This window comes from Dermochelys coriacea, chromosome 14 (assembly GCF_009764565.3).
Source record: "Dermochelys coriacea isolate rDerCor1 chromosome 14, rDerCor1.pri.v4, whole genome shotgun sequence".
Classification (NCBI taxonomy): Eukaryota; Metazoa; Chordata; order Testudines; family Dermochelyidae; genus Dermochelys; species Dermochelys coriacea.
Window position 1 is genome coordinate 33,125,972 of NC_050081.1, and position 27,725 is coordinate 33,153,696.

The window sequence follows — 27,725 nt, forward strand, 5'->3', positions numbered from 1 at the left end:
ATTTAATTTAATTTAATTTAATTTAATTTAATGACAAGCCTTTTGTTATCTTAATCACCCTGCCTCTGTTTATCAACAACTCCCTGCCCCACTGGCAGAAGTTGCAAGCAGCACAAAACTCATCACATTCCACACTCAAGCTATGGCTCCTGGGTGCTAAGCACCCTCTATTTTTTTTCAGGGGTGCTTGAGCCCTGGAGCACCCACAGAGTCGGCACCTATGGAGTTGGGATCTTAAACCCCAGACCCAGAAGAAAGGGAGGATTTATAGAATCAATGTACATAAAAAAACAACAACAAACAAACCCTTCCCTGTAAACAACAATGATTGTGTGAATAACAAAAATGGAAGATCCACTGCATAAAAATAAAAAATAATCTTGTAAAATTCTATATACAACATTCATACTCTGGGGAGATTATTAATTCCCCCTGCCCAGCACAAAAGGTTTCCTCTCCAGTTCTCACGTTCTCTTCCTCTCCAACAGGTCTCCCCATCTCAGTCCCCGACAGTGCTGACTATTAGAGTCCTCAAGGGACGCAGAGAACAAGTGCAAAACAAGCTGGTCAATATCAGTTTCTGGTCAGAAGCCTGCTGTAGCCCCCAGGGTCATAAGGGTTGGGATGGGTTTCAGAATAGCAGCCGTGTTAGTCTGGAGCCGCAAAAAGAAAAGGAGGACTTGTGGCACCTTAGAAATTAACAAATTTATTTGAGCATAAGCTTTCGTGAGCTACAGCTCTGTGTATATAAAATCTCCCCACTGTATTTTCCACTACATGCATCCGATGAAGTGAGCTGTAGCTCACGAAAGCTTATGCTCAAATAAATTTGTTAGTCTCTAAGGTGCCACAAGTACTCCTTTTCTTTTTAAAGGTTGGGATGGTAGGTCCTAGAGAAGCTCATTTGTTGATGGGATTCTAGTGGGATACCTCTCTCCCCACCACCTGCCCCCTCTCAGGGACACAGTTGGAGTTGGGATTTCCAGACCCAGAGCCAAGGGCAGATTCTGTCCCCGGCAAAAGCGGCTGGTGGGAAAGTGAAGATCGGGGCCTCGTTATCTGCATAGCAGAATGCCACCTCCCCTGCCTCGTAGTCCAGAGAAACCCGGATCCTCCTGGGGTTCCGGCTCAAGGAGAGAGGGGACTCAGGTGAGGTGAGAGCCTGGTACTGATCCAGACACCGCTCCACAGCCCAGATCCCCTCCTCAGGGTTAAAGTTGATCATTCCCTTCCTCTTCAGAGATTCTCTAGCCACCCCCACAGCCCAGCGTTCCCCACCTCCCACCTCCACATCCCAGCAATATCTCCCTGAGGTGAACCCCTTACATCCCAGCACACAGGGAATGGGATCAAATCTCTCAGGATTGTCAGGCAGATTCTGCCGGTTGTCTCCACATCGCACACTTTTCCGATCCTCAGACAGGACAAGTCCGGGATAAACCGTGTCTGGATCTAGACTCACGTTCACTGGGGAGAGAGAGAATCAGAGCGTTAGGGGCGGAGCTCGGTCCTGAGGGAGGCTGGGACCATTTCTCACACTCCCCAGCAGCCCTGTCCTGGCTGGGACATTCCCAGATTTTCTGCCTTTCTGTCCTGGCCCTAGAGTTCAAGCTGATGGGACGTGTCCTCATGGAGGTCTCCTCTTCATAAGGGTGTGGGGGATCAATCAACAAAGTCTTTTGTTGATTGATGTTACACAATGGCCTGTCTGGTCCAAGGGCCTTCATTTTGTGGGGCAGGAGATGGCACCTCTTTTGGTAAACGAGTATTTCACACTTGGAGAGACGTGTCATTCCATATTCTTTACGAAAAATGCTTATGATATGAATATGACATAACTGAGATATACTTTATGCCAGATGGCTCATGTGAGATATCGTTGGTAAGGTTATGATTTACTGAATGTGATTATCCATTTGTATGCTTGTATCATTTCTGTATCTGACGTTAGGAATATTGACTATGTATCTGTATTTCAACTATGTTACTCTGGGTGACGCCCACTGCCAAAACTTCAGGTACAACATGGAAAAGCCAGACAGGGTGGATGGCCCACCAGTGAGGACAATGGACTGTGAAAAGCTTGGCCTTCCTGTGGATGCTCCATGCTGCCCCTGACTCATGGACGTTGTAATCCTACAGAGTCAGGTGGTCTTGTCACTGATACTAAAACATTACCTGGGACTTCTTGTAACTTTCCACTGTAAGGGGGGGGGCGCAGGGGCCAAACTAGGGAAACAAAGCACTCCTGCCTTATGAAAATCCTATTTAAGGGTAGGGAGTGAGGTAATGCTGATGGTCAGTTTTCCCCTGCTATCCCATCCAAAATGACTGCTGGAAACAACTAAGACTGAACTGGGGGAAAGAACTGGACCCAGGCTGCAAGGGCATTTGGCTTGTGAAGAAGTTGATTAGAACCACATTTAAGGTGAGAAATACTATTTGTAACCAATTTCTTTAGTGAAACTAGCTTAGTTTGCGTGTTTGATTTAATTTGCTTAGTAATTTGCTTTGTTCTGTCTGCTACCTCCTTAACAACTTAAAACACACCTGTTATAGTTAATAAATTTATTTCTGGTTTACAATGTAACCCAGTTTATGTGATTTCTAACTGGGGGGAGGGCGAGAAATTGTGCATATCTTCCTCCACATTGAGGTAAGAGGCAAATTTCATATAATTTGCGGTTTATACTTCAAGGAGGGGTGGACATATGGGTGCTGTGGCAAGTCCCTTAAACTGAGTCTTCCCAGAGCTGATCTGCGGCTGGGTGTGGCCCTGCCTGTGTGTGTGTTAGAGGAGGTTTTTTAGGAGCCTGGTTCAGCAAGACAGGTTAAAGGTGGCCCATGCTGGCAGAAGAGGTAGACTCAGTGGTATCTCAGCACACTAGGAGACATCCCAGGGGGTCTAAACCGTCACACTTGGTATTGCTTCTCTCTTTACAGGGCAGTTTACAGTTTCAGAGCAAACACTTAAATATTACCTAGGGACATGGGCGTGAAGGGGCACACCCTCATGCTGGCAGAGAGGAGACTAAGGGCATGTCTACATTACAAAATTAAGTCAACCTAAGTTACGTTGATGCACAGACGCTGCCATCATTAAATCACTTTTGCACATCCACACTACGCTTCTTGTGTCGGCAGTGTACATCCTCACCAAGAGCGCTTGTTCCAATTCTATGCTGACCATGCATCAAGCTAACTGCATCAACCTAAATAAATCTTGTGTGAAGAAAAACTTCCTTTTGTTTGTTTTAAACCTGCTGCCTATTAATTTCATTTCATGACCCCCTAGTTCTTGTGTTATGAGAAAGAGTAAATAACACTTCCTTATTTTCTTTCTCCACACCCGTCATGATTTTATAGACCTCTATCATATCCCTCCTTTGTCGTCTCTTTTCCAAGCTGAAAAGTCCAGTCTTATTAATCTCTCTTCCTACGGATGCTGTTCCATACCCCTAAACATTTTTGTTGCCCTTTTTTGAACCTTTTACAAATCTAATATAAGATGTAAGGTCTAAGGTGCAGTTTCCCTGGGATAAAGGATTGGTCCTTTGGGACTGGGAGTAACCTGAATAACAGTGTGATTTTTGGTTTAAGGGACCCTCTATTGCAAAGGCTGGCTTGCCTGGGTGGCAAGATAGACCGGAGCGCCCAAGGGGACTGTCTGTGATGCCACGTGAAGACTGTTCTAGTGCCTGTGGGGTTCACAGTCGATACTTAGTGGGTGAAATCTAAGTGTTCCAGGTTGGGGTGTGTGCCCTGCTTCTTAACAATCTGGCCCGAGGTTGGCACTCATGCTCTTGGCCGCTCCACACAGCCTACACTGGCATAGTAGGAGTTTGACAGCCTGCTCGGGGATTACTAACTCCACATAAAATGGCCAGGAGGCGTGTGTGTGTCTCCCACTGGCTAGCTTCGGCGGCTCCCTAGCTAACAGGCTGGTTTACGTGGATCCCGTTCTCAGGCACCTCTCTCTCCTCATGCATAACTAGGCACAAAGATGACTGGTGCCTCCCCATTATGGGGGGGGCACAAGCTAAAGGGGAGGGCATGTGATCGCCTCACATGTCTCCCTTGCCCAGTGACCCCTCCTGCCCTGTGCCCAGCCCAGGACACAGTGCTCTCCCTGCCCCACGTCACCTGCGGGGGGGGAGGCACACGGGAACTTCTCTGTCTTTTTCTCCCTGCGTCTCCCTCCCGGCACGTTTGGCCACTCTCCCTGGCAGACCGGCGGGGAGCTGGATGAAGCTGCCACTCCAGCCAGGCGCTCTCAGGCAGAAGTGGCTCCGTTCAGCTCCGTGCCCAGCTGCCAGGGAGAGCAGACCAATGTGCCCGGGGGGGGGCACAGGGAGAGAAGAACAGAGCCCCTCTCCCTCCCCGGCAGACCAATCTGAGGGGGCACTTGACCTGCCCCATGCCCTCCCTATGCATCGCCTCTTCGCCTAACCCAGTTCCTAAGCGCCTCCATGTCAGGCATTGCAAAGCTGAGCATGGCAACCCCCATGTCCCAATGTGGGCTTCAGGGCCTCGAAACGTACAGCATAGCTGGGAAGCCCTGAATTGCCTCAGTGTTCCCCACTCAGACATTGACCTGGCAGTGAAAGGGTTACAGGGCAATTCACATCACTGCCACTGATGACAAGAGAGGGAGAGAAATGGAAACTTCAAACTTAGTATTATTTCTGCAGCGCAGCCCAGCCCCAGGAAGAGTAAGTCTGTCCAGCTGCCCGCTCCTCCATCAGTGTCCATCTGTCTGGGGTACAGCAGCCCCCCTGTCAATCACAGGCAGTGTGTGTTCAGCACAGGATCCCCCTGTACAGGGAGAGGCGGTCGGTGTGTTTCACAGCAGCTTCGTTCTCACTTGCATGTGGTGCCTAGATCGGGGTGAGCTGGGCCTCTGAGGGTTTGATCCCAGAAAGGTTTTCTGCACATTAATTGAGAGTCCAGTTTACTCTTAACTGGAGTGTGTGTGTCTATGTGTGGAGGGTGAACGCTGGGAAAACTCACCCTTTCTGTATATTTTTTTCACACCCCTTGCTGGAGATAGTCCCCACTCTCTCTTCAGGTCAGATGACAGTGTGTCTAGAGAGAAAGGAGAAAGTGGAGATTTCATGCTGCCATGTCTATGGCAAAATTTCTACTGTTGAGTTATTTGTGCTTTGATTTTGAAACAGACAAAATGGTAGAGATATGGAACCAGGCAAAGAAATGAAGACACTCTGGGAGAATTTCTAGAAAGGGCAAAGGATAATAAAAGAGAATCACAGATATTCTCTGCAAACTGCGCCTGATTAGGGCCCTGATTCTCATTTACGCCTCTCTGGCAGTGTAACGAGATGTTTATACGAGCTTTAAAGCCCCTTTACACTGCCAGGGAGGTAAAGGTGTAAAGAGGCCCTTAACATAAACAAGAACCAGGACCTATATCACTTGTTTCCTCCAAGGATTTCACATGAACCCTCTGCACACACAGGATCTCATTTTCTAAGGCTCTGAACACCCACAGCTGTAGGCGCCGACTCCATGCATGCTCCGGGGATCAAGTACCCATGGAAAAAAAACCAGGTGGTGCTCAGCACCCACCAGCCACACTGGTTCCAGTCCCGGGGCTGGCCACCAATCAGCTGTTCGGTGGGCGGGAGCTTTGAGGGGGAAGGGGCAGAGAGGAGGGAGCGGTGGGTTGGCAGGGGGGCCCTGCATGGAGGGGGCAGAGCAGGGGTGGGAAGACACAGAGCAAGGGCAGGGCCTCAGGAGAGGGGGAAGAGCAGGTCAGGAAGAGGCAGAATTTAGGATGGGCTGTGGGGGTGGAGCACCCACTGGGAAAATTACATTTGAGAATCAGGTCCATAGAGCTTCTTACATCCAGAGAGCTGGACTCATTTTAATACAGCCACAGGTTCAGACTAGTATCAGACAAGCATCAGACTAACAACCTCCTGTGAGGTCTGCAGTTATGATCACCCTCCCCCACTTTTGATGATGGGGGAAACTAGGACAGGGAGCCATTACTTGATTTGGCCATGGTCACACCATGAATTAGTGGTAGAGCTGGAACAGAACACAGCTCTCCTGACTCCCAGACCCATGCATTATTTGCTGGATTTGTTTACTTTCTGTGATGCATGGCCAGAAAGGGTGAAGCTCCCTGCAGGATAAATGACCCAGAGTCAACTTTTAGAGACATGTTAGAAAAGTATGTAAATGGTAATTAGGGCCATTTCATGTTAGATAGGCTAGAAGTTTGAAATGCAAACCTGTATTGTTAGAGAATTAGAGGTGATACTAATTGTATGTGTTTACTTATATCTTGTTAGAGGTTAACAATGTAATCAAACAGTCCTGTCTGTGCTGTATTCTGTTAATTCAGAGATCAAAAGGAGATCTTAACATTTAAAATGAACTGTAAATATAGTGACATTACTGTAGTCATCTCTCTTTGAAATGTACAGCAAATCACCTGCGAATGGTAGAAAACAGTCAGTTGTCTTATGTTAATCCCTGTAGCTAATTACCAGTGATGCTTAGGAAGTAGGTCTACTTCAAAGTCTCCATGGTTGTCTGTAGTTCACCTAAGGACTCCTAGCTGTCAAGAGAAGGCCTGGAACTATATAAAGGTCTCTTGGGTCCTGATCCTTTTTATCTCAGATCTGCTCGATGCTTTATGCAGGGGAAGCTTGAGTCATAAGACTGAGATCTCCAGTCCCATCTGGATCACCCTGAATATGGACATTGGACTAATTCTGAAAGAGCTCTTTGCAGCTACAAAGCTCACCATCTCTGCTATGAATCTGATCTCAGAACTGTACTCATGTCTGTATCCATACTGATCTTTTAACCAATAATCTCTCTTTTTTAATACATTTTAGTTTATTGGCTGTAAGTGTATATTTGGGTAAGATCTGGACTAGTCATTAACCTGGAAGGTAATGTGTCTGATGATCCTTTGGGTTTGGTAGAACTTTCTTATATGATGAATAAGATTTTCAGTAATCCTCATCATATTTGACTTGGGTGTCTGGGTAGAGGCCTAAGGCTGGGTTGCTTTAAGGGAACTATGTTTTGGCTCTGGGTAACCAGTGAGGTATTATAAAACTGTTTTGAGGCTAGCTTGGTAATCTCTAGCCTGGTCTACACTACAAGTTTATGTCGGATTTAGCAGCGTTAAATCCGAATTAACCCTGCACCTGTCCACACAACCAAGCCATTTTTTCGACGTTAAGGGTTCTTAAAATCGATTTCTGTACTCCTCCCCAACGAGGGGATTAGTGCTGAAATCGACATCACTGTTTTGAATTAGGGTTAGTGTGGATGCAATTCGAAAGTATTGGCCTCTGGGAGCTATCCCACAGTGCACCATTGTGACCGCTCTGGACAGCACTCTGAATTCGGATGCACTGGCCTGGTGTACAGGTAAAGCCCTGGGAACTTTTGAATCTCATTTTCTGTTTGGCCAGCCAAGCTCATCAGCACAGGTGACCATGCAGAGCTCATCAGCACAGGTAACCATGCACTCCCAGAATCGAAAAAGAGCTCCAGCATGGACCGAACAGGAGGTACTGGATCTGATCGCTGTATGCAGAGAGGAATCAGAGCTACATTCCAAAAGACGAAATGCCAAAACATTTCAAAAAATCTCTGAGACCATGAGGGACAGAGGCTACAGCAGGGACGCAACACAGTGCCGCATGAAACTTAAGGAGCTCAGACAAGCATACCAGAAAACCAAAGAATCAAATGGACGCTCCGGGACAAAGCTGCAGACATGACGCTTCTATGCTGAGCTGCATATAATTCTAGGGGGGGCCGCCACCACAACCCCACCCCTGTCCTTGGACTCCGATGATGGGGTACTTTCCACCATGCCTGAGGATTTTGCAGATGGAGAAGATGAGGAGGACGAGGACGAGTTTGGGGAGAGCACACAGCACACTGTTCTCCCCAACAGCCAGGATCTTTTTAGCACTCTGACTGAAATACCCTCCCAACCCAACGAAGCCGGAGAAGGGACCTCTGGTGAGTGTACCTTTTTAAATATAATACATGTTATAAAAGCAAGTATTTTTTAATGATTAAGTAGCCCTGAGGATTTGGGATGCATTCGTGGCCAGCACAGGTACTGGAAAAGTCTGTTAACATGTCCGCGGATGGAGCTGGAAATCCTCCAGTGACATCTCCATGAAGCTCTCCTGGAGGTACTCTAAAAGGCTTTCCAGAAGGTTTCTGGGGAGAGCAACCTTATTCCGTCCTCCATGGTAGGACATTTACCACGCCATGCTAGTAGCAAGTAATCTGGTATCATTGCATGACAAAGCCTGGAAGTGTATGGTCCTGGTGTTTGCTGGCATTCAAGCAACATCCATTCTTTATCTCTCTGTGTTATCCTCAGGAGAGTGATATCGTTCACGGTAACCTGGTTGAAATAGGGTAATTTAATTAAGGGGAAACTCAGAGGTGCCTGTTCCTACTGGGCTGTTTGCTTGTGGCTGAAAAGAAATCCTCCCCACAGTTAGCCACGCGGTGCGGGCGGGGGCATTGGCGCTGAGCTGTTCACGTTTGGCTAGCGGGGATCTTCCCTGATACCAACCAGGTGGTGGTGGGAGGGGAAAAGCGATCATCCCAGAGAATTGGATGGGGAGAGGGGGTTAGTTTGGTTTCTGCTGCTGCACGTTAACAGGAAAACTGCAGCACTAAATGGTCAACTCAACGGGCTTTGCTTGGTATGGGAAAAGAGGGTGCTGCTGTTATGAAGGTTGCAGAAGCCGAAAGACTATGGCTTACCATGGCCGCCTGCAAGCCAAATTCTGTTGCCCGGCCCTGCGTGTGTGATCTCTAACACCAAAGCTGCAGGCACTCAATATAAGATGCAAAATGTGACCTTGTACCAAAATCACATGTGCTATGTAATGTGAATAGTGTTGTTCACTGTGAAAGAGTATAGCCATTGTTCTGTAAAATGTATCTTTTTAAATACTTCACTCCCTTTTTTTTCTCCCGCAACTGCAAATGTTTCAAGCCTCCCTCCTCCGTCCCAAAGGCTATCTCAGATAAGGCGGCGAAAAAAACACATGCATGATGACATGTTCTCTGAGCTCATGCAGTTGTCCGGCACTTACAGAGCTCAGCAGAATGTGTGGAGGGACACAATAGCAGAGTACAGGACAATGGCCAATGAACGTGAGGAGAGGTGGCGGAAGGAAGATCAGAGGAGGCATGAGGCAACGCTGGGGCTACAGCAGGATCAAACGGACATGCTCCGGCATCTGGTGGAGGTTTATGAACGGCAGCAGGATCACAGACTGCCGCTGCAGCCCCTGATTAACCACCCTCCCTCCTCCCCAAGTTCCATAGCCTCCTCACCCAGATGCCCAAGAACACGGGGTACGAGGGGGAGGCTCCGGGCACCCAACCACTCCACCCCGGTGGACAGCCCAAGCAACAGAAGGCTGTCATTCAAGAAGTTTTAAAGTGGCCTTTTCCTTCCCTCCTACCCTCCTCCCACATCCCACCTGGGCTACCATGTGAGTTGTCTCCCTATTTTTATAATCAATTAATAAAGAATACATGTTTTTTAAACAATAGTGACTTTATTTCCTTTGCAAGCAAGCTGTGATTGAAGGGGGGAGGGCGGGTGGCTTACAGGGAATTTAGAGGCAACCAAGGGAGCAGGTTGTCATCAAGGAGAAACAAACAGAAGTGTCACACAGTACCCTGGCCAATCATGAAACTGGTTTTCAAAGCTTCTCTGATGCGCAGCACTTCCTGCTGTGCTCTTCTAATCGCCCTGGTGTCTGGCTGCGCATATTCAGCGGCCAGGCGATTTGCATCAAACTCCCACCCCACCATAAATGTCTCCCCCTTACTCTCACAGAGATTGTGGAGCACACAGCAAGCAGCAATAACAATGGGAATATTGGTTTTGCTGAGTTCTGAGCGAGTCAGTAAACTGCGCCAGCGACCCTTTAAACATCCAAATGCACACTCTACCACCATTCCGCACTTGCTCAGCCTATAGTTGAACAACTCCTCACTACTGTCCAGGGTGCCTGTGTTTGGCTTCATGATCCAGGGCATTAAGTGGTAGGCTGGGTCCCCAAGGATAATTATAGGCATTTCAACATCCCCAAAGTTATTTTCTGGTCTGGGAAGTAAATCCCTTCCTGCAGCCGTTTACACAGACCAGAGTTCCTGAAGACATGAGCGTCATGAACCTTTCCCGGCCATCCCACGTTGATGTTGGTGAAACATCCCTTGTGATCCACCAGTGCTTGCAGCACCATTGAAAAGTACCCCTTGTGCCATGTGGCTGTCATGGTGGTCCGGTCCCAAGATAGGGATATGCGTTCCATCTATAGCCCCACCACAGTTAGGGAATCCCATTGCAGCAAAGCCATCTACTATGACCTGCACATTTCCCAGAGTCACTACCTTTGATAGCAGAAGCTCAATGATTGCGTTGGCTACTTGCATCACAGCAACCCCACAGTAGATTTGCCCACTCCAAATTGATTGCTGACTGACCGGTAGCTGTCTGGCATTGCAAGCTTCCACAGGGCTATTGCCACTTGCTTGTGAACTGTGAGGGCTGCTCTCATCTTGGTATTCTCGTGCTTCAGGGCAGGGGAAAGCAAGTCACAAAGTTCCATGAAAGTGCCCTTATGCATGCGAAAGTTTTGCAGCCACTGGGAATCATTCCAGACCTGCAACACTGTGTGGACCCACCACTCTGTGCTTGTTTCCCGGGCCCAGAATCGGTGTTCCATGGCATGAGCCTGCCCCATTAACACCATGATCTCCAAATTGCGGGAGAACGCGGTTTTAGAGAAAAGTGTGTTCATGTCCTCATCACCGCGCTTCCGTCACCTCCTCGCCTGGTTTTTCAGGTGCTGGTTCTGCATAAACTGCACGATAATGTGCAAGGTGTTTACAATGGTCATAACTGCTGTGGGGAGCTGAACAGGCTCCATGCTTGCTGTGCTATGGCGTCTGCTCCTGCTCGGGCAATCCAGGGAAAAGGGCGCAAAATGATTGTTTGCCGTTGCTCTAACGGAGGGAGGGGCGACCAACAACATGGCTTACAGGGTTGGTTTACAGGGAATTAAAATCAACAAATGGGATGTCTTTGCGAGAAAAAGAATGGCCTCCTCAAGGATAGAACTCAAAACTGGGTTTAACAGGCCATTGATTTCATGGAGAGAGGGAGGAGAAAATGAATACAAAACAAATCTGGTCTATTTCTTGTTTTGATCCACTTCATCTATCTTTATACATCTTGCTGGCAGCAGACTGTGCAGTACGACCGCTAGCCATCGTCATCTCCTGGGTGCTCAGCAGAAGACAGTGCAGTACAACTGCTGGCCATCGTCGTCTCCTAGCTGCTCATTAAATGACGGTGCAGTAGGACTGCTGGTAGGACTGAATCGCCATGAGACGAAACTTAAAAGGGTAATGACCTGGCTGAGTCACTTCCATGTTTGCCCAGGCGCCCCTGACCTCATCGAGGTCGGTTAAAAGAGCACCCTGGACTACGTTGACGACGGCTACCAGTCATACTGCACTGTCTGCTGCCAAAAGGCAATAAACTGCTGCTGTGTAGCAATGCAGTACCGCGTCTGCCAGCACCCAGGAGACATACGGTGACTGTTAGCTGAGCGGGCTCCATGCTTGCCGTGGTGTGGCATCTGCACGGGTAACCCAGGAAAAAAGGCGCAAAACAATTGTCTGCCATTGCTTTCATGGAGGGAGGGAGGGAAGGGGGGCCTGACGATATGTACCCAGAACCACCCGCGACAATGTTTTAGCCCCATCAGGCATTGGGATTTCTACCCAGAATTCAAATGGGTGGCGGAGACTGAGGGAACTGTGGGATAGCCACCCACAGTGCAACACTCCGGAAGCCAAAGGTTGCCTCGGTACTGTGGACGCACTTCGCCGACTACATGCACTTAGAGCATTTGTGTGGGGACACACACAATCGACTGTATAAAAACGCTTTCTACAAAACCGACTTCTATAAATTCGACCTAATTTCGTAGTGTAGATAAGGCCTAAGTACTGGAAAGACCACAAGCTTTGGGGATTGTCTGCTTCATTCTTTGCAGTTTTCCCTAATTAAGGAACCTCGGTGTGGCCTCCCTTGGTTACAGTTTCCCTCTGTTATTAAATAGCGGTTTATTGGCTCCAGTCTCCATTTATAATGAGATCCCTGTGCAGATACAAAATTTGTATTCACATCCAATCGCAGACATGGTCTGTGGATATCCACATCTGCAGCCACGTATATAAAGCAGATATCTGCAGATTTGCAGGGCTCTATTTATGACCAGGATTATGCCACAACTGAATCTGTCAGACAGGAGCATGTGATTCTGCTCCCTTCACCTGGAAACCATATTTCCATGGCTTAGGAGAAACCTGTTCATAGGGAAAATGAATCCCCTTCGCATGGATTATTGACTCTGAATAACAATTTATTTTGCCTTGGAAAAGGGGACACCCTCACCGGAGCCCAAACCTTGGCCCTGCCCCTATGCCGCCCCTCTCTCCAAGGCCCTGCTCCTGTTCCGCCCCTTCTCCCCCAAGCCCCATCCTCACACTGCTTCTTCTCCCTGAGGCCCCACCCCTGCACCGCCTCTTCCTCCGAGGGCCCGCTCCCAGCTTGCTCTTCTCCACCTTCTCCCTGCCTTTGCTCGTTCTTATGGCCAGTAAAACGTGGTGGTGCCATGGCCCCCTGGTTCCCCCTCTATTCCAATGCCCCAACTCCAGCCCCTTTTCCTGATTTAATGCATCAATTTCATTTATTTCTACTTTCCATCAGCATCTAACCATGAAATAATTGACCAGAGCCCTTGGTCTCTTAGCGTCATGGACACATTTTGGTTTCCCCTTCTCAGTACCTTTGAAGGTCCTCAAAGTCGCCTTTAGAGCAAGAATTTGTTGAGAGTAAATGCTGAGTCTCTTTTCCAGCGAAGGAGAGATCCTCACCGGCAACTGGAACTTCCCTTTTTTGCACCTAGACCGCAACAGATTTTGTTAATGGAAGATCATTGGATTATCATATTTGACTCCGAATGTCGAACTAGCAAAAGTTACTGAACTAAGGAGGCTGGAGAATGAATTGCTTTGTACATCCCTGTGCTCAGATGAGGTACAGTCCAGGCAACGGCAGTGCAAGCTCCCCACACCAGTAGCCCATTAACTTATTTCAACTCTGATCCAGGGAGACTAGTTCCAGGGATAGGAAGGGAGTTCAATCCTCATGGCCAGTCCACTCCTTGGCCTTCCTGCTCTGATGGCCAATCAGTTCCAATATTCCTGATGAACTTTGTGTTCTGGGCCACAGAGCCTGGACAGAGATCAACTCTTGTCTCCCTCGTTCAGTGGTGCCCCAACATTTCCTGTCGTGCCCCCCCACCCCACCAGTAGTGGGATCTGTCCCACCCCATCCCCACCCCCATTACTGCACAGTTGGCTCAGTGGCAGAGCTTGGGCTGAAGGCAGAGCTGGCCTGGGGGCTGAGTGAGAATGAGGGCAGAGTTGGGTCTGGGGTGGAGTGGAGTGGAGTGGGATGGTGCTCCCTCCCCGCCCCCAACCCGTGGGGACTGGCCCAGCTCCTCTGTGCACCCCCCCCAACATTCCTCTACACCCCCCCAGGGGAGTGTATCCCACAGTTTGGGGACCACTGCCCTAGTTCATTCCTCAAGGGTAGTCAATATTTTTGTGATGGTCCAAATTACTTGGTCAAGGTACAGTCAAGGTCCAGATTCCAGAGAAAATTATAAAAGAAATAATAACAATAATGATAAGAAGAAGTAAATGAAAAAGATTTCGGGGTCCGTTCAAAAGCGTCAGGCAGTCTGGATTTGGCCTGCAGTCTGCCTATTGACAGCCCCTACTCACAAGTCTCCAAAAAATCAACAGGTCATAAAGACTTCTCTTTACTTCTGACCTGGGCACAACAGAACCAGAGTCCTAGAGGTGAAAGGTCCATTCTCCACCCCTAGAGCCCTGGGGCATCTCCCCTGCCCTTGGAATTCAGGTGATTTTAAAAAATCTATATTCATTTAGTTTTATAGGAAACACATGCATCCGATGAAGTGAGCTGTAGCTCACGAAAGCTTATGCTCTAATAAATTTGTTAGTCTCTAAGGTGCCACAAGTACTCCTTTTCTTTTTATAGGAAACACAGGAACCCCCCGTTCGTATTAAGCAGAGGGAGATTCTGACCCCGTTTGTCACCCTGCCCTGCTTCACTGTTGTGTCCTGGGATGATTTTTTTTCACATCTTATCCAAGCCCCTAAGCAGCACAGAGAAGTGCATGGGTAGTGGCTATCGAAGGTCAGGGGAGGCTAAGCCTCCCCTAACCCCGGCCGTGGCCCCACCCACGCTCTGCCCCAAGGCCCCACTCTCCCTTCCTGAAGCTGGCGGAGGTTCAGCCGGGGTGGGGGTGGCTCTGGCCAGTACACAGGCCAGGCAGTGGTCCGGGACAGCTCAGCCCAGCTCAGCTTGGCTGGGGCGGGCCAGCCGGGGCACCTTCAGCTGCAGTGGGGGGTGTCCGAGGCTCCGTTAGGTGGAGGGGAGGGGCCTCGGGCGGTAGGGGCAGGGCCAAGGGCTAGCCTCCCTGAAGGGGGTCATTCACCCGCCACCCATGCAGAAATGTGAACAGAAAGTGAGGAGCCACATACCTGCTCAAGGTGCTTCTGGCATCCTAGAGGGGAGAGAGAGAGAGAAAAGGAAGCTCAGTCCCGCATGCCACACACGGGGGCTCCCTACTGCTCTGGCCAGATTTTCCTAACTGGCCACTGTGTATCTCCCTGCAATTATTTGGTCACGTTCTATTGTATGGAATTAGGACGTGTGTGTGTAAGTAGCACATGGAAACCAACGAGCTACGGCCTGGATCCACAAACAGACTGAGGTGCTGCAGTGCCTAACTTTCGGGCACCTAGAAAACCACTAGAGCGACAGGATCCAGAAAGACCATAAGAGAGGCCAGACTGGGTCAGACCAAAGGACCATCTAGCCCAGTAGCCTGTCTCCTGAGTTAGGCACCTAGGCTCCCAGTGCCATGCCTGAAGAAAGACAGGCGCCCGGCTGCACAAAGCCAGCAGGCTGGGCGGGGGCTGCCTCAGACAGCCAATGGGAGACACTAACGAGTGGAATCTGCCCTAAGCCCCACCCCTTTCACAGAGTTTGTCACCTTAGTACGGGAGGCACGGATCTCTGTGGAAGACAGGAGGGAACAGGGGTGGCTCCCCTATAACTTTTAGCCCAGTGGTTAGTGCGCTCACCTAGGAGGTGGAAGACCTACTTTCAGTTCCCCCCGTGCCAAGAAAGGGTTCAAACAGGGGGTCCCCCACCACGCAGGAGAAGGCTCTAACCAGGGGGCCCTTGGATATTCTTACATGGGTTTTTTCGCAGTCTCTCCTATTGAACCTGTTCAATTGTGGATAAATAATTAAAGACGCAGAGGTACTGAACTCGGGGTCCTCAGCCTTGCAGCTGGCAATGCTAACCACAAGGCTAGTGGGTCAGTTTTAGTCACTCGCTTGCTGGTGCAATGGCTATTTAAGAAAGTGCATGCAAACAGCACTTGCAAATCAACGAGCTAAAGAAATAACTATCCCATTGGTACGTGCAAGTGCTGTCTGTGTGCGGCCGATTCACGGGGTTGGGCATGGGTGGTGGGTGAATCCCCCTTTGGGAAGGCTAGCCCCCTGGCCCCACCCCTTCTTCTCAAGGTCTCACCCCCACCTGCTGGAGCCCTGAGTGCCCTCCTCCCCAACAGCTGGAGCACCAAGCCTCCTCCAGAGCCAGAGGAGCCCTGGCTGGCCTGCCCCAGCCATGCCAGCTGGCCTGAGCCACCCCAGGCCACTGGCCTGACCCCCAGCTTCTCCTGCCGGCTTCAGGAGAGAGGGAAAGCGAGGGCAGGGCCTTTGGGTGGAGCGTGGGTGGGGCCACGGCCTGGGTTAGGGGAGGCTTAGCCTCCCCTGGCCTTCGATACCCACCGCCCATAGGGTTGGGCAAATGTAGATGGTTGCAGGTTGTAGTCACTAATATGGAAGCTGGTGAGGCCCATTTCAAAATTGGACACAAAAGGGAACTTTCCTGTCTTTCGCTCTTCCAGTGGGAAGGACGATTGTGCAGCTAAGACGCTAGACCAGGGGTGGCCAATCTGAGCCTGAAAAGAGCCAGAATTTACCAATGTACATTGCTAAAGAGCCACAGTACTATGTCGGCAGCCCCCCATCAGCTCCCGCAACTCTTCTCCCAGTGCCTCCCACCCACCAGCAGCCCTGCTCAGCAGCACCTCCTCCTCCCTCCCCGCACCCCCCCAAACAGCTGTTTTGTGGTGTTCAGGAGGCTCTGGGGGGGAGGCAGGAGGAGAGAGGGCACGGCAGGCTGAGGGGAGGGGGCAGGAAGGGGTGGAGTGGGGGCAGGGCCCATGGCAGAGGCAGGGGTTGAGTAGTCAGCACCCCCTGGCACATTGGAAAGTTGGCGCCTGTAGCTCCAGCCCTGGAATCGGTGCCTATACAAGGAGCCGCATATTAACTTCTGAAGAACTGCATGTGGCTCCGGAGCCACAGGTTGGCCACTTCTGGCTAGACTATGCTTCTGGAATCCTATGTTCAGTTCCCAGCTCCATCCTGCGTGAACGCCGGCGACTCACTGAATCTCTCTTGCCCTTTGTAGACTGGAAGGTCTTTAGGGCTGAAACAGTCTGTTTGAGCTCATCTATATTCAAAGTCGCACCAGTTTAACGTAAGGGGTATTTTTAAGCCTATTTGACTGAACCAGTGCAAACGTGTATGTAGACACTCTCACTTCTGTTTGAACTAAGCCTGTATTCGTTGAGCCTGTGCTGATTCTTCGCCAAATTAGGTGAAACCGATATGCGCCGGGCATCAATTGAAACATTAGCGTTTACACTGTGTTCTGGGGCAGGTTTAACTACACACATTGAAAGGTAAACCATGGCAACTTTGAATGCAGACAAGGCCTTACATGCCCTGGGCCCCTGTTCTCAGTTGTGTTATCTACAACCTACTGTATTGCAAATTAAAAGAATAATAATAATAATTTAAAGTTTGTGTTGAATCTGCTAAGGAGGAAGTTACCCATCAACCTACTCCCTGCTGAGGGTCTCCATCCTCTGGCCAATGTGGGATGGGGGCAGAAACTCTCTCCCCCCAGGGAGTAACTTCACTCTGAGCCAGGAGCCGATGGTAGCAAGGATGCTGACTGCAGGGAGTGCTGCTGAGGGACCTCACGTGCTGGCCAGGGAGCTGAGGAAAAGAGCATGTTGCAACAGGAGGCACAAGACTGTGTACCAAGTAGGTGGTGACAGGCCCTGCTGGACATTGCAGCTGGATTCAGGTGCCCGTAGATCTTGTGGGGGAGCAGCAGAGCTTGGGGAGGGCCCTACTGCCAGAAGGCTAAGCACAGAGATGCCCTGTTGGGACCTCCCTGGAATTCAGAACCAGCCGCTAGCTTATGCTCCCGAAGGGACAGGGAGCCTGGAGATGATTTCTGCAGGCGAAGTCCTCTGTGTGTTCTGGGGCGCAGTCTGGGAAGTGGTCAGTGTGCTCTGATGGGGGCTGGCTCCATGAGAAAGGGCTAGCATCCTTGTGAAGGACAATAACATTCAGAGGAGAACCCTGTAGCCTAGCTGCCACTGCAAAGGGAGCAGCCCGTGCTCTGAAGCTGTGCAGGAAGCACTGGAAAGGATCCAGAGGCGAGAGACAAAGGTGATCAAAGGGATGGAAGGAAGCCATACAAGCAAAGGCTGAAGGTCATCGGCGCCGACTCCATGGGTGCTCTAGGAAAATTTTTTGCAGGTGCTCAGCACCTACCAGCAACCAGCTCTCCCCCTCCCGCCCACCGGTGGCCCCTCCCCCTCCCTCCCAGGGCCTCCCACTTGCCGCGATCACTGTTCTACAGTGTGCAGGAGGCGCTGGGAGTGAGGGGCAGGACCCGGGATGGGGCGCACTTGGGGAGGTGGCAGAAAGAGGTGGGGCAGAGGCACAGTGGGGGTGGGAAGAGGTGGGGTGGGGCGTTGGGGGATGAGGTGGAGTGGGGGCGGGGTATGGGGCTGAGCAGGGGTTGAGCACCCCTGGGGAAAATTGGAAGCTGGTGCCTGTGTTTAGTTTGGAAAAGAGGAGATTAAGGGGGGACATGACAGCAGTCTTCAAATACTTGAAAGGCTGCCATAAAAAAGATGGAGAAAAGTTGCTCTCTCTTGCCACAGCGGGCAGGACAAGAGGCAATGGGATCAAACTACAGCATAGAAGATTTAGGACAAACTTGCTAACTGTAAGAACAGGAGGACAATGGAACAGATGCCTCGGGAGATTGTGGAAGCTCCTTCACTGGAGGTTTTCCAAAGGAGGCTGGATAGCCCTCTGCCTTGGGTGGCTTAGACACAACAAATCCTGCATCTTGGCAGGGGTTAGACTATATGCTCTTGCGGTCCCTTCTCACCCTATGGGTTTGTGATTCTATGCATGCAAAGGGGCCCCAGTGACCCACACAATGGACTGGTCCTGGCCAGGAAACCTTCTTGCCTTTCATAGAGGACTGGACAGGAGAGGACCATGGCCCACTTTTTACCAGCCACAAGGGTGAGCGATAGGGGGAGGGGGCGGAGAGGAGTGAGTGGTGGGCGGCTCCTCTGGGGGAGAGGGGCAGTGCCTTGGGCAAAGGGAAGATGCAAGGGCAGGGCCTCGAGGGATGGGGCAGCACAGGGGTGGGGCAGGGCCATGTTTCAGGTGCTGGTGGCCCCCCAACTTTTAGAGAGCTTCTGTCGCCCCGCCCTGGAAATGCAACTGCTTCAGCTGCCACTTCCAGGGTATTTGTAACTTTCTCTTTCCTCCCAGCTCTAGTCCCCATAGGGTCTCGCAGCTGAAATGACGGCAGAGCCTGCCTCTGAGTCACAGTCCCTCTGGCGAGCTGCTGTGTATCAGTTACCACAGCCCTGAGCAGTCAGCGATTACAAGGCTTAGGGACTAATTGTGGCTTTGCCGTTCTCTGGGGAATTACCTGGCGGTAGAGATGCAGAGGCTGAGCCGTGCTCTGAGGCGTTCTGTCTGCACACAGCAGACATGGTCAGTGCCTCGCAGACAGCTGAGCAGTGAGCTGTACCTTGGTGATGCCCCATCACCTGCTTGGGGCAGGGAATGGGTCTTGCTCTAGACCCCTGAATTGACTGACCAGGAGCCATCCCTTCCCTCGGCAGGGATCTGAGGTGTCTCTATCTCAGCCTCACCTGCAGGAATTCCCTCGCCGGCTGCTGCCCCTTCCCCTCCATCTCGCTGATCAGCTCGCTGAGACGGGAAATCTCCTTGTCGAGTTTGGTGACAATCTCATTCTGCCACCTCACAATCTCCTTCTCCAGATCTCCCAGCCGGGCCAGCAGGAGTCGCTCTTGTTCCTCCAGGAATTGGCGCAGCTGCTCAAATTCAGACACAACCTTCTGCCTCTCGGCTTCTTTCTTGTCCTTTAGTCAAAAGACACAAATAGAGAAAAAAGAACAGGAGGACTTGTGGCACCTTAGAGACTAACAAATTTATTTGAGCATAAGCTTTCATGGGCTACAGCTCACTTCATTGGATGCACAGAAAGGAACATATAGTAAGAAGATATTTATACATACAGAGAACATGAAAAGGTGGAAGTACCCATACCAATTGTAAGAGGCTAATTAATTAAGAGAAGCTATTATCAGCAGGGGAAAAAAAACTTTTGTCGTGATAATCAAGACGGTCCATTTCGGACAGTTGACACGAAGGTGTGAGGATACTTAACATGGGGAAATAGATTAAATTAGTGAAATGACCTAGCCATTCCCAGTCTCTGTTCAAACCTAAGTTAATGGTATCTAGTTTGCATATTAATTCAAGTTCAGCAGCTTCTTGTTGGAGTCTGTTTTTGAAGCTTTTCTGTTACAAAATTGCCACCTTTAAGTCTGTCACTGAGTGATTAGAGAGGTTGAAGTGTTCTCCTACTGGTTTTTGAATGTTATGATTCCTGATGTCAGATTTGTGTCCATTTATTCTTTTGCGTAGACACTGTCCATTTTGGCCAATGTACATGGCAGAGGAGCATTGCTGGCACATGATGGCATATATCACATTGGTAGATGTGCAGGTGAACGAGCCCCTGATGGTGTGGCTGATGTGATTAGGTCCTATGATGGTGTCACTATGTGTGGTGCGGTAGCAGCACGGGCTGTGCTGCATGGCAAGGGAGCTGATAAGATGATCAGCTTCCCCGCCTCGAAGTGCAGCCCCTGCTAGTGGCAGAAACAGCCTCTTCCCAGTGTGGGGCTGAGGTGGGCCTTAGCCCCCCGATCACCACAGGACCCTGCTCCCTGAGCCTCCGCTTCCCCCTGAGGCCCCACCCTCTGGCCAGGCTGTAAGCCAGAAGCCGGGCTGTAGTAAGAGCCACCCAAGGAACCTGGGCCACTGTGGGGAGCTCTGGACCCTCTATCTGCCCTGGGCAGCACGCCCCGGGGGGGTGGAGACACGGGCTGGATGCTGGTCTTGGGCACCCCGGCACCCCACCCAGGGCAGGTGCGGGGTCCGGGGCTCCCCACAGCAGCTGGGGCCCTCTGGGCAGCTCTTACCAGAGTCCAGCTCCAGCTTCTGGCCTGGCCAAGGGGCAGGGCCTCAGAAGGAAGATGAGGAGCAGGGAGCACAGTGCCACAGTTCCAGCACCAATGGCCCCTCCACTTTTACTCAGGTTCCGGCACTTCTGCCATAGGCACTGACTCCATGTGTGCTCTGGGGCCGGAGCACCCCAGGGAAAAATTAGTGGGTGTTCTGCACCCACTGGCAGCCAAGCTCCCCCCATCCCCACCCCATCTCCTCCTCCTCCTCCTGCTCCCCTGAGCATACTGCATCCCTGCTCCTCCGCCTACCTCCCAGCACTTCCCACCCATCCACCGCTAAACAGCTGTTTGGCAGAGTTAGCAGGCTCCAGGAGGGAGTGGGAGGAGCAGGAATGTGGCACGCTCAGGGGAGGAGGCGGGGAAGAGGCAGGGCCGGGGCGGGGATTTGGGGAAGGGGTTGGAATGGGGGCAGGGAAGGGGTGGGAAGGGGCATGGCCTCATAGAAGGGCTGGAGTGGGGGCAGGGCCGGGGGCAGAGGAAAGGTCGAGTACTTACAGGAGAGAGGGGAAGTCAGTGCCTATGGTTCCTGTGGGGGCCCCCAAATTGGCCAGGCCTGTGCATTAATCCGCCACTGCCTGGAGGGAAGAACTACAGGTGCCAGAACACAGCTGGACCTACAGCGTGAGAATGGTCAATACCCAGGGTGATGTAGCCCAGGGCCCGATCTACGAGTGGGAAAATTACAGAATTCCACATCAGGACAGTGAAAGGCACAAGGCGTGCACTCAGGGACACCAGAAAGGGGACAGAGGTGCCGCTAGCTCTGCAACCGTGACCCACAAGGGTCACAGAGAAACCCTCCACCCCCATGCCCATAACACTACAGAGAAATGAACCTGTTGGGTATTGACTATGGGCACGTACCTGGTACTCCTTCATTTTCCTCTCTTCAGTCTCTTTAAATACCAGAAGCTCCCCTCGCTCTTTCTTCAGAGTCTTCAGTTGAGTCACAGTTTGTTTCTGAGTGGAGAAAAATGCTGCGTGTGATTTGTGTGATGGGGTGGGACTTGTTCCTACCACCAAAAAAAAAAAAATCCAGCGTGGACAGAATCTAGTCTTTGATGAAACTCTTTCTAAACTGTCGCATTGGCAGGGGGACGTGATGCCAATTCCCTGAAAAGCCCTTGGCCAGATGGAGGTCCTGGGTGGGAGGAGGTTTGTCTCCAGTAATTCTCCTGGATCCCCTCCCTAGGCAGTAATATTGACAGCGATCATTCCAGGCTGCCCAATACACAGAAACAAGGGGCTCTGCACCCAGCGCTGCCCTGGCTCTGAGCGATCAGGGTAGTTTGGTCCCAGAAATGGGTGATTCCTTTACTGGAATTGAAGTGAGCACCATAGACAAATGGGGGAATACCCTGGCATCAGGGGGAATCCTTTATGGCAGTGGGCCAGCAGAATGACCATTCACCAGCTCCCTCACAGCCTCCTTCATAGGGGCCCGTTGGGAAGGCAAGGTTTTGGCTGAAGCATGCTGCACTTTGCCTACTCTCAGTTGCTACAATCACCCAGAGAAAAAAGGGTGAGTCAGAGCAGCCCCTGGGGCTGGGGGTCCAGGCAGGACCCTGGAGGAGCAGATACTACCAGGAGTTGGAAAGGTGTCAGTCAGCCACCTCTGCCCCCACTCTCTGATCCTGTGCTGAACTCAGCTGTGCCAGGAGTGATGCTGGCAGACCAGGTGCCAGCTCATGCCAAACCAATTCACTTGTGTATTAGTATAGATCAATGCGATTGTTAAATGTATAAGAACGTAGTTGGTGTTTAAACTTCATGAGAACTAATGGGAAGTTACTTGCATTGTTTTCACTTATTTGTCTCCTGTTATAATGGAGTAGCGAACATTTTACATTGTGTATACCCCTGTAAGTAAATAACCCATCAAACAAAGAAGAAGCAGTGTGGAATGCAAATGAAGGATTTTAACAGCAAAGTTCTAATTTTAAAGCAAGTGGCCATTGTGTATGAGGATTGGAGGTCAAAGAGTCAAAATGCATTTCTCACCCTTAGTCATCGAAGGAAGAGACCACGTGGCTAGTGACCCTGTCAGCTTGTTTTCTGGGAGAAGAAGCTGTAAGTACGGATTCACGCAGGGATCTGGACCGTTTGGATTCTAACAGGGCAGAATAACTGAACGAGAAGATGGAGATCCCCAGAGTTATTCTGGGTAGCCCTGAGAAATTTTTGGGAAACTGGCAGATTACTACATCTCTGCTACCACTTGGCATTATAGACTGTCACTCACCTGTACATATCATTTACCGGCTTTATCTTCTCAATAATTCTTCTTTTCTTTTCTTAGCTAATAAACCTTTAGTTAGTTTACTATAGAATCAGCTGCCAGTGTTGTCTTTGGTGAAGGATCCAGAGTACCAGTTGATCTGGGGTAAGTGACTGGTCTCTTGGGACTGGAAGCAACCTAAATGTGGTGTGATTTTTTGGTGTGAGTGACTATTTATCACAAAGTCCAGTTTTTCTGGGTGGAAAGATAGACTGGAGAGCCTAAGGCGCCTGTCTGTGACTCCATGGTAAAACTGGTCTAGTGATCCAGGAGTTCATTTTTGTTACTGTCTTGGTGAAATCTGATTATAGAACTCACCATCAGTACGGGGTGTCTGCCCGGTTTTCTGCCCGTCTGCCCTGAGGTCGGCACTCACGTTCCTAAGCCACTCCAGACAACGTGACACCAGGAGGAGAATAAATGACTCTGGTCTATTTAATGCAAAGTGTGTGCAGACCCTGTGGAGCATGTTTCAAACAGAGAGAGCAGATGGGAGGTGCAGCTCCCAGTTCGCTTTCTACCTCCTCTATATTTCTTTAGAGTGGGACACTCTTCATGTGTAAATTCTCAGCACAAATATGACATAAACATAGCAGAGGACTACCTCTGCTGTAGTGAAGGTTAAGCAGGCCTTTCTGTTTAAAGGGTGCTTACTATAAGCCCTGTAAAATCTGCCCAGTTGCTCAGATTGCATTGAAGTTTGTTGTGCTTCATGAGGCTGTGTGGTTGAGCTAGTGATCTAAAGTGGGGGTCATTTGACCAAGGAGTTTCTAAGATACAGGCCCTTGAAGAAAACAGATTTTCAGAGTCTACCAAATAACCCTTTGGGGGCAGCAAAATTGAAAAGTGGGAATTTTGAACCTATCACCCCCACTCCCGATCCTGTTATTTCTTAGTTGTCCCCCCGCACTCAGTTGAACCCTCGGTTCAGTGACTCCTCCCGTAAGGTTGGGAGAGGGGCCTTTAGATGCAGGAATTCAATGAGGCCCCTTCCCCGAGGCCCCCCCGACACTACCCCCTCCCAAAGGCCCCGCCCCTGCGCTACCCCTTCTCCCCAAGCCTCCTCTCTCGTACTGCCCCTTCTCCCGAGGCACCACTTATGTACCGCCTCTGTCCCAACTTTTAAAAGGGGGGGCATGGCCCTCTGGCCCCCCCTGTTCCGGCATCCCTGGTTAAGTATTATCATCATTATCTGGCCGCAGTCATGTCACAAGTGCAAACTTACATGATAATTACAACTGCCTAAAGCACCACTGCTGCCTACCCACAACGTTGCTCTCTCTGGTCAAAAACTTTGAAATTCACCCCTTAAAACCTCCCTCAAGGCAGAGTTCAGGTTGTCCAGTGGCATAGAGTGTCCTTCCAGAAAACTATGTCCAGCCAAATGCAAATATCTGCATAGCAGAAATACCGACTTCCAGTACGTGCCTTTCTGGTCTTGGGGCTGCAGCGGGGGGGGAGGGGGAAGGAGCGAGTGGGGGCAGGGCCTTAGGGTGGAAGAGGCAGAAAGGGGATGTGGCTGTGGGCAGAATGGGGGCAGAGCTGCGGGGGAAGGGGCAGAATGGAGGCGGACTGGGGATGGGGCCACAGGGGAATTATGTAGTTCATAACAATTGAATCATTATTTAAATAGTAAAGATACCAATGACAGACTGTGATGCTCTGTACCTTGGGGAAACATCCTGCACCCCCATGTTCATCCTTGTAATATGATTATGTGGTATCCAATGCAAAGTTTGTCATGTCGGGTGTCTTCAGAAGGCTCATGATGCACTGAGCATTGTTGTTATAGTGATGTTATAGGTTGTAATTTCATGTATATAGTTATGAGGCTGAAAATGTGTCCTCATGGCTTAAAACAAGCCCAGGCTAAAACTCTCCAGGAGCAGAGGGGCAGTTCACACCTCATCAGGGCATGTATGGGACAAACCCAGCCTAGCATCACAGGAACAAAGGACACTGGCCTAGGCAGCAACAAAGGATCTGTTGGACTCTCGAATGAGTCACCCCCCTCTTGCCTTGGTCAGTTTGGGACTACGATGAGGTAATGCTCACCTGAGTCTGAAGTGGGGGGAGCAAAGCCAAAAGGGAAGACAAGACATGATAAAAGGGAGAGACATTTGCCATGCTCTTCCTCTCTTCCACCGCCATCTACAGACACCACCACCAAGTGACTGAAGTGCTGATCAAAGGGGAGAGCCTGGCTGATGGGCAACCAGCCAGCCTGTGGTGAGAAGCATCTAAGTTTGTAAGGGCACTGAAAGTGTTAAGATTAGCTTAGAATGTGTTTTGCTTTTATTTCATTTGACCAAATCTGACTTTTTGTGCTTTGATTTATAATCACTTAAAATCTATCTTTTGTAGTTAATACATTTGTGTGTTTATTCTACCTGAAGCAGGTTTTGTTTGAAGTGTGTCAGAGACTCCTCTTGGGATAACAAGCCTGGTACATATCAATTTCTTTGTTAAATTGATGAACTCATATAAGCTTGCAGCGTTCAGCGGGCATAACTGGACATAACTGAAGATGGAGGTTCCTAGGGTTGTGTCTGGAACCAGAGATATTGGCTAGTGTCATTCAGTTACACAATCCAAGCAGCTGCTGGCCAAAAGTGCTCTCACGTAACTGGGAGCAGCTTACAGCTAGAGGCTGTGCATGAACAACCCGGGAGTGTGAGTTCTCACAGCGGAGCAGTGTAAGGCTGGCTCCCAGAGTCGAGGATTGGAGTGACCTAGCAGATCACTGGTCCAGATAACATCAGCTGGAAGATGGTGGAAGGGGAAGCTTCACCCACCACCCATACCAATACCACATACTCATACGCTGCCTGTGCACTGTACTGAACAAGGAATACCTTTATCTGCCCTCTACTCAAACACTTAGCTTACTCCAAAGACCAGTTGTACAACCCCGCACCCTCACGCACATGGTCATCCAACACTCAACTTTCACTTACCCTTCATTAAGCCCACAGACCACAGGCATCTCCCACTTCACTGCTGACAATCCCCATGACAAGAAGACCCGTGTGCCCCCACTTCTGACAGAGACACCCACTACCCTCCCCACCCAAGAGTCATGGGTTCAGCAGGCCCCCACCACTCAGGACTTTGCAGTAGCTAGGCCATATCTGCTTGGGCAGGTGGGTGACCCCCTGTGCTCCTCCGCTTCTGCCAGGCACAAAGCCCTTTGGTGGGGTGGTGGGGTGCTGTGGGTGGTAATTAATGCTCTGTTAAAAAAAATCTATGGGGCAAGACTATTGTCTCAGGCTCTCTTCAGACTCAGGCAAATGTTGCTGCATGGATTAGACTTGGGGAATAGTTTCAAGATTTCTTTATAACATATGCACTGACACAGTGGGTGCTCTGGGGCTGGAGCATCCACATAAAAAAAATAGTGGATGCTCAGCACTCATTGGTTGGCCCTGATGATCAGCTCCTCCCCCACCCTGCTAGGGCCTCCTGCCCACCAAGGATCAGCTGTTCAGCAGCAAGCAGGAGGTGCTTGGGGGAGGTGGAGGAGCAGAGGCAGGAAGAGGTGGAATGAGGCAGGGGTGCACTCCAGGGAGGGGGAGGAACAGGGTGGGAAGTGGCAGGGGGGACAGAGCAGGGGCAGGAAGAGGCAGGGTGGGAGTTGGGCCCTTGGGGGAAGTGGTGGAGTGGGGGTGGAGCCTAGGGCCGAGCTGGGGTCAAGCACCCCCTGGGAAATCAGAATGTCGACACCTCTGCTTCATAATCATGAGGGCTAGAATTTATGGTGGGTTCCCATTTTCAAGCTTTTCCTCTGCAAACAGGAGGGCTAGCCACTTACTTTATTTTATTATTTTTAAAAGGAAACCGAGGAGGTTCTGGTGCAAATCAGCTGACTCCAGGAGCTGGGACTCTGGAGAGGTGTCCTTTATGTCTCTGCCTTAATACAGCAGAGTGAGGGTTGCATCCTGAATGTGAATGCCTGTTGGTGGTGCCTGGGCTGTCAGGGCTGTGGAGAGAGAACAGCTCATTCTCTCCATTCCCAGCCTGCCAGCATCACGGCCACATCTTGTTTCAACCCCCTTGGTGGAGAAAGCAACCACACACTGAGCTCTAGTGCCCTAATGAACAGAGCGGGGTTGATTGGCTGGGACAGCATCAGTGGCCAGGGCTCCCTGCAACTGGCAAAAGAGAGGGGGCCTGCAGGTGAGAGATTTTGTCGGAGCTGGAGATATGCGGGGCTGGGGAGGGTGGAATCTGAGAAACTGGGGGACTTGGTGGCTCTGAGAGACTCGGAAAAACTCCAGCTCCTCTGGGAGGAAAGTCCATATCGTGCTGAAAAGGGAAGGATCGAATTAACTAAGATCCAGTTAATTTCCTACCTTATATTTCCAGGCAGCCACTTCAAGGAGAAGCACCGGGTGAGACCTGTGCTCTGGGGATCTCTCGCAAACCACACACACGGCTTCTCCGTCCTTCTCACAGAACAGGTTGAGTTTCTTCTTGTGTCTCACACACAGATTCTGTTTTCCTGCTTCGTCTGCTTTTAAAACCTCTTCTTGGATTTTTTCTATTATATGTGCCAGTTTCCGGTTGGACCGGAGATTCCCTGTCCGGATCCGAGCTCTGCAGACGGAGCAGCACAAAGGCCCACAGTCTCCCTTTGCCCATTCTTCACAGTACCGAGTGATGCAGCCCCGGCAGAAGTTGTGCCCGCAGTCTACGCTCACTGGGTTTGTGAAATACTCCAGGCAGATGGGACATATGGGTTCCTCTGCGATTTCCTGCTCAGGAGTCCCCGAGGCCAT

At 50.5% G+C, this 27,725-nt stretch overlaps 1 protein-coding gene across 1 annotated transcript; it reads right to left on the minus strand.

Annotated features, from left to right (window-relative positions):
• Positions 1-955: 955 nt before the first annotated feature.
• Positions 956-27,725, minus strand: LOC119843340 (tripartite motif-containing protein 10-like). Its single transcript, XM_043496908.1, has 7 exons — positions 27,300-27,725; positions 21,534-21,629; positions 19,266-19,496; positions 14,686-14,708; positions 12,897-13,012; positions 5,035-5,085; positions 956-1,467 (listed from the first exon to the last, which is right to left on the minus strand). Exons 1-7 carry the CDS (start codon positions 27,723-27,725, stop codon positions 956-958), a joined length of 1,455 nt encoding a protein of 484 aa, XP_043352843.1.

Excerpts from the sequence above, each read along its gene's own strand:
- LOC119843340 (XM_043496908.1), bottom strand. The coding sequence starts at position 27,725 with ATGGCCTCGGGGACTCCTGAGCAGGAAATCGCAGAGGAACCCATATGT. Across the intron at positions 21,630-27,299 it reads TGGCTGCCTGGAAATATAAG|AAACAAACTGTGACTCAACT; the intron begins GTAGGAAATTAA and ends TTCTCCACTCAG. Across the intron at positions 19,497-21,533 it reads GGAAAATGAAGGAGTACCAG|GACAAGAAAGAAGCCGAGAG; the intron begins GTACGTGCCCAT and ends TTTTGACTAAAG.